The 13,938-nt window shown below is 43.0% G+C and overlaps 1 protein-coding gene across 13 annotated transcripts in view; it reads right to left on the bottom strand.

Annotated features, from left to right (window-relative positions):
* The window catches only part of DDX31 (DEAD-box helicase 31), a gene marked incomplete at its 3' end in the record, with an annotated part of 53,832 nt that overhangs the window by 22,903 nt on the left and 16,991 nt on the right, over positions 1-13,938 (bottom strand). For 6 of the 13 annotated variants that reach the window (XR_014229854.1, XR_014229855.1, XR_014229857.1 and 3 more), the window contains 4 exons: positions 11,116-11,166; positions 8,912-9,051; positions 3,254-3,335; positions 1,670-1,720 (listed from right to left, as the gene is read on the bottom strand). Coding sequence is in view for 5 of the 13 variants with exons in the window: in XM_082327700.1 (XP_082183826.1) it covers positions 1,670-1,720; positions 3,254-3,335; positions 8,912-9,051; positions 11,116-11,166 (324 nt within the window). Of the gene's footprint in view, positions 1-1,631; positions 1,721-3,253; positions 3,336-8,911; positions 9,052-11,115; positions 11,167-13,938 lie in introns of all 13 variants that reach the window. The other 7 variants (XR_014229859.1, XR_014229861.1, XM_082327697.1 and 4 more) reach the window with 3 other exon arrangements.

The raw sequence follows: 13,938 nt of genomic DNA, 5'->3' as shown, positions 1-13,938 counted from the left end.
GGAAGTGCACTGGAAGCCATCCTGTATGCTCTACTCGCACAAGCAAGCTTTAATCCTGCTTGTGTCCTGGGTCGGGTGAACAGGACAATTAATTTGAGACCTTACACACTTTTCCAAGACCCAAAAGATAAAAGCCTACCCCAGAGGCCTGCTTGATCTACTCTCCATCTAGACGAATTTGTTACATCTGTTCAGTAAGAAGCATTATTGCCATTATGGAGAAATAGTGGGATAGGAGAACTTTTTCTACCTTGTGTTTGCTTAGAGTCAGAGCCTATTCTGGCAGATCCCGAACCACTAGCGTAATCACTGTGATCAATAACAATATCGATAAGCTAAAAGAAGAAATGGGCCTGGTTATAGTGTTATTTAACCAGTTCAAGACATCAGGGGGACTCCCCTAACCACCAACTACACCAGGAAAAAACATACTTATCTCTTTCAGAAGAAAGAAACTTCTGCTTATAAAGACTGCAGCTTTTAGGTTTGAGAGGTTGGGATAAGTCCTGAAAGCCTCTGATTTCATTGAGAGAATATGTTAATGGGAGAAGGGATTGAAACATAATAAAACTAGACTGAGGTAGAAAAGTTCTTTCTTAAAACAGTAAAAAAAAAAAAAAAGGGGGAAGGGAAAAAAAAGTCCAAAACCCAGGCTGTAACATCTCCTGCTTCCATTATACTTCAAAACAAAATGAAGGATTTTGTTTTAATAACAACTTTTTACTAACCTCCACACACCTTCTCAAGAACTCACCAAGTCCCCCTGCCCCCCTCCATAAAAGTTGAAAGATCAAATTTATTCTCTTTGTAGGCAAGTGAACATTCACACACCCAGACATAGCCACATATATATTTTATACACCTAAATATAAAATATACATTTTACAGGCACTTCAGCTTGCTCCCTGGCTGCACACAGAAGCCCAAAAAATACATGTTCCAACGTGGTAGTTATAATGGACTTCAGTTGAGGCAATGAGAACCGAAGAGCATTATAATGAGGTTCCTGCGTGCACGACTATAATATATACATGACTGAATGCAGGGAGAGCTGATAAGCAAAGCTTAACTCTCTCGAATGGCAACATCACAAACGGATCAGGTTCAGCTCCTCACAACAAGCCCTCAACCACTCTCTATCCTATGCAATGTCCCATCGCATTCCCAGCTTATTGTACCATCTTTACGGCAAACTTACAGAACTTAAGAGATTAACCCTCCTGAAAACTTGGAAACATGCCCCTGCAGCTTCTGAGAATGCATTGCAGACCATTTATAGAGCCTCTGATGTCAATAAAATACAAAGCTAACAAACAGAATGAGTCCTTGATTGCACTTAATATTTTTTCCAAGTAATTCCTGAAGAAGCCTATTTGATACTGACAGAACTCCTGTAATTTCATCCCCGTTAAATGGTATAGGGGTTTTTTCCATAAAGAGAAACTCTATTTCTCAGTCTCAATCCTTTCAGATTCTGAGTCACATAAAAACAGGTTGTTCTGTATTTATAAGTTCCTGCAGCAGATTCAGACCATCCTACAGCCAGCGTGGATACATCTCAGTTCCAGTGAAGTCAACAGCAAAATCCCATTCACTTTGATGGCAGAGGGAAGAGAGGAATTCAATCCCACCTTTGACTGCAAGTGAAAGGAACCAGCTCCTTCTGTACCTGCACTCCTGTACAGCACCCGGCAGGGCAGGGTACGCCCGGGCAGCACTGCTGAGTAAAAACCAGAGTAATAGCTACTTTCAATATAGTTTGGTTGCTTATTTTTTTTGAAGGAAAGGGAGTAAGACAAAAGAGGAGTATTTAGAATATGCTGCGCTTAAATGTTTAGAGTATTTTACAATTTGAAAGCATGGTAGAAATACCAGCTTGATCAGTCCTGGAAGCAAACAGGCTCGTTAGCTCTTTATCGCTGTTCCAAGGCAAGGGTACAAAGGCACCGAGATGTTTAGGTGAGAATTTTCAAAATGGATCAACGATTTTGAACCTCCGCAAGTACTGGGCTCTGACATTCAACAACATTCAGCAGGCATTTTCCAAAGCCAAATCATAATTTCCTAGAAAAAACATGTTCTCTTTTTTTCCCCACTTTCCATGAAACAACATTTGTCCTCAAGCCCAGAACAGATAATATTCTGTCCCATGTCAGCAACAAATTAAAAGTGCAACTTCTGCATAAATGTAATCGCTGAAAAACTGACCAAAGGAAACCCAAAGTTACCCGCCTATAAGCGCATTCGGGAGAAAAGGAAAGTATTTATACACAGAAGAACTATTTAAAATAATTTCTGCATTAACAAAGCACAACTAAACTTTTACATATTTGTGGAATGAGTTAAGGGGTCATATCCTAGGCATGTTCCAGACACTTAAAATACAGGCATTACAGGCTGATTTCAGTGAAAAACTGCGCAGTGGTGGAAAAGAGCTTTAACTAGAGCTGTATCTCATATAAGCCACAGATCTGGCTTTCTGTGAAATATAGCGCATGTAGGAAAACTGAACATCTTTCAAAAGCATGTTTACCAAGAACACCACAGTTCGTAACAGTCATCCGCAGGAAACGAGAAGGCTCATACATGGTATAACAGAAAGAACGAGCAGGCAAAACAGCAACAAGAGGGAAAAAAAAGCATGCTGCATCATGCTTGACACATTCTTGACTTCCATTCAAAATGAGGGTTGTTGGAGGATTTAATTTGCCAGAATGCAGAAATGCGAGAGACATCAATTGCAAATGACTGAATTCTGTGAATTAGCAACTTGAAGGCTGACCCAAAGCTTGCCGAAGTCAATGAAAAGATGCCTGTCAACCCAGTGAGCTGTTTTAGGCTCCAAGTAAATACAGATAACAAAAAACCCTACGTAACACATCACCAAATAAATTTTCCTTACTTCTTCAAGGAAGTTTTGTGTCATTTGTGATCTTCAACCATATTTTTGCACAGAAAAGCCAAGGAGAACAGAAACGTCGTGGGGAAAAAAAACAAAGCTTTTGCAGCCACAAATCTTTACTGTCTGTTACAAAAATATTTGCTGAAGAGTTAGAAGCAACAGCTTTTTGGGGACAACTGTTTAAAGATTGGACAATTGTGATACAAGGCAGTTCTATAATTATTTGCACTGCCTGACATCATGGATATACCAACCCTCGTATTGTAAAGATGGAAGCTAAGGGAGGAATACTTATGATGTTTAACTGGTAAATGAAAATCGGAGCAATTCCAAATCAGCAGAATAACTCACCTTGCTTCCTGGTCTGTGCAACTTGAAGCGATCATCTTTCATCAGACTGGATAATACCTTCTCCATCTTTATCTCTGAAACACTGAAGCAACAAAGACAAAAAATTACTATTTTTCCTACTTTTCAAATACAGCGCGTAACGAGCCACAGGCTCATAATGGATAGCAAAAAGACTGAGATTTACAAATTCAACTTAAGAATTTATCCCTGAAATACATGAGGTTTTACCCCAGACACTCACTCAGCAACCCTAAAAGTGTAACTACTGCAAAATCTCGACCCCAGCTGAACTGGTGCTTTCACTGGAACAGAGACACAATTTTACCCGCAGTCTTGTCCCCGTTACAAGTCACCAACACACACTCCAAGTCTAATAGAGCATCAAAACGACTGAGGGTGGACTTTCAGTTCACTGAGAGTCTCCTTGGTTCTCAACCAGAGTAACTCATTAAAGAAAAAATTTAGGCCTTAAATTATATTTCCATCGTTTTAATAATTTTTCTTTCCTTGCATTGCGAAGCACCAAGACAACTGGGAACCATGTGCTTATGTTTTCCACTAAAAGAAACTCAAAACAGAGTTGAAGCAGCTCATAACACTAATGCTTCTTGTAGATTTGCTTTACAACTATAAACAACAAGATCTGTAACCTCCACTTTGAACCCACAGGGTGTCAAACATTTTATTGTACGTTAGGTGCCGTGGGCAGGGAGCAGAAGGTGTCTGCATTCGGTCGCTTGTGCAAGCGTGAGAAAGAGACTGACTGAGACGTACACACAGAGGCTGGAAAGACGTGCTCTGCTTACTTTGCTACTTCTACATCTTGTCTCTGCGCCAGTTTAACTTCCAGATTCTCTGGAATCAGAGCCACTGCTCAACCCTCATTCAAAGGAACAAAGTGCTTGGATGTTTACACACATTTTTTTCCACCCACCTTAGCGACCATGCTCCCAAAACTAAAGAGCTAAAACTAAAGCTGTGTAGAGACACAGCTCCTTCCTCTCATAGTGACTCAAGCTCAGAGGGTAACAACAGGATCCCAAGGAACTTTTCCTATCAAGCCAACTCTCCTGCAGCTTCCTTCCCTCTGGTCACATCATTGCTCTTTCCCATAAGATCTTGCATCGTTCCAACTTCTTTCTATGTTGCTGGGGTCAAAGCTCAGAGACACACTTACTGATGGACACACTCACCATCCAATTCATTTACAGCTTCAAAAGCCACCTCTGACACCAAATCCACGGTTTGATTTCCTTCCCCATTCTGAGAACTCACCTTCCCTCTCATTTGAAGTGTAAAGCCAAAGCCTGGCCCATTAGGGACCCCACAGCACTTTTTTTAAATACAGGAGACTCAGTCAGCTGTCCTAGCCAGGCTTCACACTGGGCATTTATTTTCATTCTGTCGACTCACATTCCTCCCGCAGATTCAACCAGATGATTTATTCTCCAGTCCTGCTTGCAAGACACTGCTGGGTACTGTTATGGCCCAGATACTGGAAACGCTTACGAACCTGCTTAATTTTAAAGTGAGTGGTCCTACTTAGAGGTGCATTTACAGGAGACTAGAAATTCTTCCTCCTCTTTACCACTGTCTTGTGGGGCACACACACACCAGGTGACACAATGCAGGAACAGCTGTGCAGCTCCAGGCCATTAATACAACAGCTGCATCCAAACTGGGTCCCGTTTCCAAGGGAATTACTCAGATGATAAAAGCTGAAGTTTGTGGGCCCAAATTTTCAGCAACGGGCAAAGGTAATCTCTCGAAAAGAGATTCTTTTCCTTTTTATACCAGAATAAATAATAAATCCTGCATGGAAGCCAAGGAGTTCATTTGAGGTTACATCAGTCTAAGGAAGAGAGAAATCTTGGTGGTCCAGCAGTTCTCAAGACTCCTGAATCTCAGATGGTCAGAAAGATGTATGCAGTTTCTGCAAGGAAGCATTGCTGATATTCTTCAATTTGTAAAGTATAGCAAGAAATTATAACAACAAGGATATCCCTTTTCTCTTCACGCAAAGACCTCTGTACACCTAGTCAGGAGGAATGGATGACTCTTGGCCACACTGTGTAACAGGATACCATGAACCTCGCCTGCTCCCCAGTCCTTCCCAGTTAAAGCAACAAATACCTTCACTTTTGCAATCCGCCTTTTCAACCTCAGCCAGCGCACCACCACAACATAAGGAAAGGAGAAGAGATGGTCCAGAGAAATGGCCATCTAGCCTGGAAGGTACAGGCCAGTGTCGCCACAAGACATCCTCTATGGGAGACAAGCCCCATCGCCGTGCGGCTGGGACTCCTGATGTAGCAGATTCCTCTGCAGAGGACGCAGAGACAGACAGGCAGGGGAGTGACGGGGGAGAATGGGAAATGGAGCATAAAAAGACAACTGAGGGTTTCTCTGTTTGTTTTTGAAAAGTATAACAGTAAATTAAAACATAAATGGCAACCACTTAAGCAAGAGAAAAGTATACCTCCCCATCCCCCCCAAAGGTTGCTCTGACACCGCCATGAATGAAAACGTCAAACCTTTGACATTGATTTGTCTGAGATGTCCCCCCCTCTCCGATCCTCCTCTCGCCTGGCGCGCTGCCAGCTCGCAGCCTAACAGATATGTGAACTCGGTTCGCAGCGGGGAGCATCATGTGAGGGGAGCAGGGGAGGGGGGCAAGCACAACCGCAGAGAAGGGAGAGAAATGACTCGTGCCTTCACGGTGATGCGTTTTCCTTTATAAATTAGTTAGGCCGCCGTTAGGAGATAAAGAAATTATCTGATAGCTGTCGAGGCAGGCGCTGCTAGATTGCAGTTGAAGGAACTAAGAGAGACATAAGGGGGGAAAAAAAAAGTGAACCTCACTGACTTTCTTCTGCTTCTTGCCTTTGAAGGAAAATCTGTTAGTTACGCTAGAGCCGAGACAGAACATTTTGGAGTCTAACCTTTTTGAAAAAAAAAAAAAAAAAAAAAAAAAGAAAATAAGAAAAAAAGAAAGAGGAAATGTACAGAAAACATGAGTGTGCATGTGTGCGCACGCACGCATTTACAGTTAGGTAGAGGAACCACAACTTCAAGCCACACAAAGACCGAAAAGAAAGTTGCAGAGAGAGGCATGCAGCTTCCCTGAGCCCCAACGGGAATTACTGATCTCAGCAGAGCCAAAGTGAGAGCGTTTTGGCAAAGGCTAACGCTGCCTTTCCACAGTGGAAGCCAAGGAGAGGCTTCAGGTACCGGTGAAAATTAATTGCGAGCGATTTCCAATTTCAAAGGCAGTCATCCCTAATTCCGAAGTGAATTTTCATCCAGGAACAAAGCCACGTCTGCTCTCATTACTTCCAACTCTCAACATTTCTGGACTTACTCCCATGCATGCTGGGGTGGGTGGAGGGGCTTAAGAAAAACCCTGGGTCAGATCCTCATCCAATGTAAATCAGCACGGCACTGCTCATTTACACCAACCGAAGGCTGCGGGGACCCGTCTCATGCTTTGTCTTCTTAGAAATACATATTTTATGAAGTATTTACATTTCAATAAACCCAGCGGGAATTTCATTTAAAAAAGAAAAAACAAATTAAAAAAAAAAAATCACAACACAAACTCATCCCCAACAAAAACCAAGAGATTTAAAAATTAAGCAAAGAATAAAAAAAAATGCAAACTCCAGTAACTTGTGCAGTCCAAGTCAAAAGCTACAAAGACTTAGGATAAAGAAACAAAAATTACCAGTGCTTAAGAGGATCGGTGACAGTCCAACACATGCTGTCTTTCGCCCTCGCACTGAATTAAATTGTCAGGATTATCACCATAATGCTCTGTTTATGAAGGGTAACGGCAATTTGTGCTGATGGCACTTGCTGCCTTTAGCTTCAAGCTGCCTTCCTGCATCTTCTCTGTAATTCATCAGCTCTCTTTTCTATCCCGTTGCCCCTTCTCACACCATGCGCTACTATGTAGGAAGAGCGGAGGACGCATGACTGCGAACAGGCCGAATCGCCCACCCGTGCCAATTAGACACTCATTTTCTTCCATCTGAAGACGGGGGTCAAGGAAGGCAAATTACACTCCTTTTTTGGCAAGTGCCTTATCTGCAGGGCAGCACGTTTTATGAAGAACATAAAACAAACAAACAAGAAAAGACAATCCCCAGAGTTGTTTGGCTGTACTGATTTGAGAAGTGGAGGAAGAAAAAAAAATATTCACATAAACCTCCCGCCGCTCATTCAGCACAGTCTTCTACAGATTCCTGAAGAACACTGGCTAGCTCAACAACAGGTCTCCTTAGCAGATATAATTACCAGCGTGAGTGACACTGCTCCTTAAACTTGTTAAAAAACAACGAAATCAGATAAAAGCATTAACATTTAAAATAAAAAAAAGGGGGAAATTTCCCTCTCCTTCCTCCAACACTTCCAAAATATTATAAAATAGAAAAATAGAACTTTCCACTTGGAGTTAAAAATTCACAATTATATGGGATTTCACCTTTAAATGTCAGTGCTGTTTGTTACATGAAAAAAAACCCTGTCAGCTTAGCCCTCCATGTCTTGCTGGTGTCTGCTTAATAGATAGTTACCTGGGATGATGGATGGCTCTTTGTTAGACCACTAAATGGCTCACAGCCTAGAATAAGCCTGTATTTACTGCCAACATTTGTTTGTTTCAAGGATGCAAAACCAAATTCGACTCCAAGCAACTCCACCCGACATAAACACAAGAAATAAAAGAGAACTAATTTGTGCATGAGTTTACAGGGCTCCATCAACACTAGTACAACACTAAAGGGACTCGACTCGGCTGATGTTCTGAAACGCCGAGAGACAGCAGTGCGGGGAGCAAGGGGAGTCACATACATCCAGCTGACTGCTGAGGAGGCTTGAGACCTGATAGCACTCCTGACTAGCAATGCTGAGCAGCGGGTTTTTCTCCACAAAAGGACCATTGCGCAAGCAGCGCTGGACTAAAATCTCATCATGTGTCGGCCATCAGGTAGCTGACTGCACTTGGGGCCGGTCCTTACCCAGCCTGGCTTGCTCTCCTTACTGTCTGCTCCCCAGTCTGAGTGTAAGGGAAGCTTTCTCAGGTAGCCTGGAAGCACACCCCACTTCTGGTCTGCAGAGCCCACCCCCCTTATTGCCTTCCAGGACCATACTGGGCACTCACCACTTGCAAAAGCCTCTACTATTCCTGTCACCAGGCACTTACACAACGCATCTTGGCCAATTACCTGCCAGATATAACCCACAGCTCCCTAGCTATTTCTCCACCGGATCTCTCCTGAAGAGAAAGCGCAATCTCTGACAATATGGTGCCATGCAGGCAGATGGCCAGTTAGCATTTGACAGGCTCATTTGACTTGTGATCTCCACGTAGCCACGATTTGAACCCAGGGCCAGAGAGGTAACAACGGAGTGCAAAGGATCTCCGACTATCGTCTCCTCTTTGCCCCTCACCACACACACTCACTCACGCACAATCTGTCAGGCTGATGATTTTCACACACTTTCCTTTTCTCGTTTTGCTAGTCTGGGGCCGGTCCTGGATCACAAGAATTAATAAATTCTTATTAAAACCTGCACAAGACACAGTCCCGCTGAAAGTGCCATGGAAGGTTAATTAGCAAGGATGAGCTGAAACTTTTGTTCGCGTTTCTGACTCACTTAATCTTGTGAGAAGCCAGCAAGCTGACATATTCTGCCTCTGAAGGCGCCAGGACAAGCAGGCTGTTCCCGTGACAGCCAATGCGAGCCGTCCTCCCGATCCGGTGGATGTATTCCGCAGGTGAAGCCGGAGCGTTATACTTCAAAAAGGGAACATGAGAAGGGAAAGGAGGAATTAACAGAACACAGCATGTTAATTATAAACGAGACACTCAGCCCGCTCATCTGAAACAAAAGGGATCTTAGCAAAACCCACATGCTGTACCTCCCCTGGAATTGGCCTGTTTATAAAGAGCCCATCAGGCTCATCCCTGTAACCATCACTCAGCCCCCTCAGCCACAGCAGTTTTTGACATGTGAATGTGACACATTGGCCAACTTTCAGATAATAGGACAGTTTCCCCATCTCAGTGTCTCTGTTTGCCTTTTACATTTTATTTCTATACAGGCACATCAGGAATCTGTTTGCTTCCCTTAAAAAAAAAAAAAAAAAAAATCTCGCAAAGACCTCAAACCAAACAACCCCCAGGACTGCCCATAGAGTGCGGGAAGCTGCCTGCTCTGCATTTGGGAGAAAAGCCATAGAATAGTATGCATTCAAATTTAGAGTTGGGCTAATCACTTTGTTTTGATTAAAACAAATCATAGATTTCTTCTATCCCGTAACCAGCTAAGAGATATGAGGGAGTTAAGTGCTTTTGGCAGCATATGATACAAGCAGCAATTGTCTTCCCATGCACAACTATCAGGCACTATGAAAATGTTGCTTAAAGCCCCCCCTAATATAGCGGTGCCTCTCATTTACTTCACCGGGAATCAAAACTGCCCAACCATTTGCAAGATCTGACAAAGGGTGACATATTTCCCTCCCTTTAACCTCCCCCTATTCTTCCCCCCCTCCTCTCTTTCCTGGAAAAATGAACATGCACAGAGATACTGCTCAGAAATGAGCCCTCAGCAGTTTAACTGGAAAAAACCCAACAACCAAAGCCCACTCTAGTGTTTATACCTGTGCCCTCTGGCAAAGTTTCTACTGGCTAGAGGTGTGAGTAAGATGCTGTGAGCAATCTAATTGCTCCCTGCAGGTCCTTGCTCTTGGACACAGCTCTCAGGACAGCTGAGATTTCGCCTTCTGGACACACAGAAGTCTCCCAGGGCTTTAGGTAATTTGCACTGCGTTCTAACACTGGCAACTATATCTTTGGTTAAATTATATTAATATACAGATCGGGGAATTAAAGACTTCACTTCCCCAGCCTTCTCCAACTAGCTAGCTGCTACACAATCTTTCTTTTTTTTAAAAACACAAAATTAAAATCAAATTTGTTACCTGAAGGGATGAGGTAGAAATTAAAAAGCTTTGTTGAGCTCTGTGCCCTGTTCTTTTTACCCAGATGTCACTTGATACACGAGAATCTCTGGATCAGTTTTTCCTCAATTCAACTAACCTTTTTTAATTATAGATCTTTTATAAAAATGAAATCTGCTTCATGCTCTCAGCTTCCTCTTTGAAATGACAGGCTGCTATTTTTAAGGTTCAATCCATCTCCCTTAGTTTTTATTTTTTTTTTTTCCAAAGACAATATTTCTGTCAACAGTAATGCAGCAGTGTTGGGTTTTTGGTTGGTTTTGTTGTTGTTTGGTTGTTTTTTTTTTTTTCCCAGGGAAAATCTGAACTATGCAGTTCTACTGAAAGCTGCACGCTTACAGCTACCCAGCCCCAACCCAGCAAAGCCTCACTTGAAACATTCAGGTCATTGCACAGAGACTATTGGGCTACTCAATGTTTAACATTAGGATCACACTTGAACTCCTCATGGAACTGCCTCCCCAGAAAGCTCAGAAAAATAGAAACACGGAACTGCAAGAGAGATGGGCAGTACTTGACAAGATTTGGCTTCCTGTGGGGGAAAACAGAGGGTCTTTCCTCCCAGCCAGTGGAATATTATTACACAGCGGATAACAATGGAGTTACTGAAGAGGAAAACAGGCTGTCAAAACCAAAGATATGGTAGCAATGCTGTATCCTAGCAAAACCTTGAGTCCCAGTCCTGCAGTCAGGAACACATGGGTCTCCCACACCTGTAAGCATCAGCACAAAGACGAGCAAACTGCAGAACGAGGGTCTGGACTGGAAAGGGATTTCATTTGAGGAAGACTGCACTTAATACATACATACGCACATACATACAGAGCAAACCTACCTGTACGATCCATGTAACTTGAGGCAGGTCTAGTCCACGTGCTGCAACATCCTTTAAAATTAATAAGGAAATTACTTTAGTAAAAATGCTTTGAAGACATCAGCAAAATAAGAACCTTTCTAGGACGGCAATTATGCCAGGAAACAACTGGCTATGCAAGTAGGAATTTTATGTGCCTAGTTTGGGGAGAGATGGACTGAAGGTCAGAAATAATGTTGAGGGTTTAAAACACAAGGAATATTGTTAACAGACTAATACAATAAAAAATGATCCGCTAGTATGGCCCAAAGCCTGGAGGATATAAAACCACCTACTTCAGGAGAGTGGTGTTGAATTACAGCAGTCTGCTACAGTCCCTTTACATGATATCTGAGAGAATCAACTGTCAATGGTAGCGATACCTTTGGTTCTTCAGTTTGTTTCATTGATGAAAACAGATCTCGTACTACCCAAACAGTGAGAGAGGCAGAATTAAATCTCTGGAAGGCAACACTATTTCTGAGCACAGCTTTCTCCACAGCAAACCTAAGAACTAAAACCAGGCTGCTTACGATGAAAAGGAAAATGACCATAAAGCAAATGGTCAAGGATCCTAGGCCTTCAGTGGAATGCCCAAAGATGCACTGATCTCCACCTACAAATAATTAGTTGCTTCCTAGGTGATGGTCTGAAGATGAGGAGCAGATGACTTGCAGGTCACCTGGCCCTACAATAAAAGGCCAACAAACGAGTTAGCAGAATCTGCAGGAAGCTGGAGTACAGCTCGAGGAGAGGGGACTTCAGCTGTCCCTTAGATTTTCACCAGTCTGGCTTTGGTTTGGAGAAACAAAACTCAGCCCCAAATAAAAGAGTCTGAAGCTGCTGTCGGGAGTGTTATTTGATGTGCCAGCTGGTGAGAAAACCCATCAACTTGGAGAAGGACTTGCATGAGACCCTTTAGTTATCCACAGCCAGTATAGCTCAAAAAACATACCCTTTCAAAGAGAAAAGAGAGTTTAAATACTGTTCAAAAGAGAGAGAGAGTGCAAACATGTTTCAATCTCCCTTCTTGATTTTCTGTTCATTAGTAATGTCCTCACATACTCCTTGGATTTTACATTCACCACGCGCAATAGCAGAGCAGGTGTGCAGATTTAACTCTGTTAGGAAATGTTTTGGAACACATGTATCTTTTAGCTAGTTGCAAAATAGAATATATTAAGAACGTAAGCAGGAGCTTAATGTACTAAAAATGTGTCAGCCACCCAGTGAAGTGTTTTCATGCAACTCCCACACACGTTAAAAGACTAGGAAGCTGATGTTTTGGCAGCAAAGGCCTTCCCATAAGCACTAGCCAGGTTGCTTTGTGGCTCCAACTGCAGTAAAAGAGGAGACACTTTCCACAGCGCCCACTCTGAAATAATACACACTTTCGCTCCAACACGCTCATTAAGAAACTACTTGTTCCCAGAGTCAGAATGAACAGATGTACAAAAAGCCATTTAAAGGAGGTTGGAGAAAATAAATCAAGAGGAGTCGGGGAACGTGTACAGCAGTTACCAGGATAACAAGATTATAAACTCTACAGCACGATCAGACAGGAGTGCTGACGTCTGATTCCGATCTGGCTGGCTCTGTTATATACTTCCATGCTGACAAGTCTTTGGTCTTTTCCTATACTGTGCTCTTTCTCACATCCAGTAGTCTAGGAAAGGCTGCGTTTGATGAGGGCTCTGACCTTGGGACAGGGTCAGTTTACCCCAAATAAACGGATAGCCAAGCTGTCCCTGTGGTCAGCAGCAGGCACCTCCAACATGGCGAAAAGTAGATGGCAGGGGCAGAAGCCATCCTTCTCATCTATCAGGATTCTTTCCCTCCTCTTCTAAGATACCTTTTCTCAACACCTCTGGCTGGGAAACTACTGCCACGGACAGTATTTTCTCACGTGCATTTGCCAAAGCGAGCAGGAAAGTTGAAAAGGTCAACCGAAAGCCTAACAGTCAGGGACAACATTTTAGGAGGAGGCTCTCTCCCATCATCAGCCTTGCATTCACTATTGCTTTCACAATGCCACCAACTCCACTCAGCTGTTACTGACACATATCAGCAGCTATTCTCCTGGGGTTTAACTTGGCTTTCTTTCAGAAGTGTCTTGGGATTTACTGGTAATTGGAGTGTTTTGCAAACTCTCAAAGATTCCTCAGTATCAGTCCACCTGCGTCTCCTGTAGCTCCTTTTCCTCAAAGACCCTAGTAGACAGCAGCAAGGTAGAATTAGGATAAAAAGTTTGAGTTGATTTGCTTTCCTCTGCTGGCAGAGCCCATGAGCTTCTTGCTTCTCACATCTTTAGAAAAATACTTGTGGGTCACCTTACCGGGAAAGAGAGTACAGTTCAAGCAACAATTATCCAGTCTTACTAGCGCTACCTTTATTCCACACACAGAAGCACTAACCTGCTGCCAGTGCTCTTTCGAGAAGCCCCATAGATTTCCAATGTACCACTCTCCCTTCTTTTCCACTGCCCCGGACGGCATTCCCCTTTTCCATGCGTGACCTCACACCACCATGCCTTAATAACAGGGAAATCAAGAATATGACACCTCAGCAGGTCACCGCTGATTCCTTTCAATGGGCAATGGAAGGGAGAATTAAGTGACCATCTCACAGGAGCAAGGAGAAATAACCTACACCAGTGCAATTCTAAAGAAAACCCAGATGCCAAGCAAACACGATAATCTGAAGCCTTGTTCCTGCTCTGATCCCAACTGCAAGCCACAGAACGGCACAGTATCAAGGTACAATCACCCAGAAAGGCTGAAATTTCTGCTTCTGACAATTCACGTT

The sequence above is a fragment of the Platalea leucorodia genome (assembly GCF_965183815.1).
Source record: "Platalea leucorodia genome assembly, chromosome: 15".
NCBI lineage: Eukaryota > Metazoa > Chordata > Aves > Pelecaniformes > Threskiornithidae > Platalea > Platalea leucorodia.
This window is presented reverse-complemented; position numbering and strand designations above follow the sequence as displayed.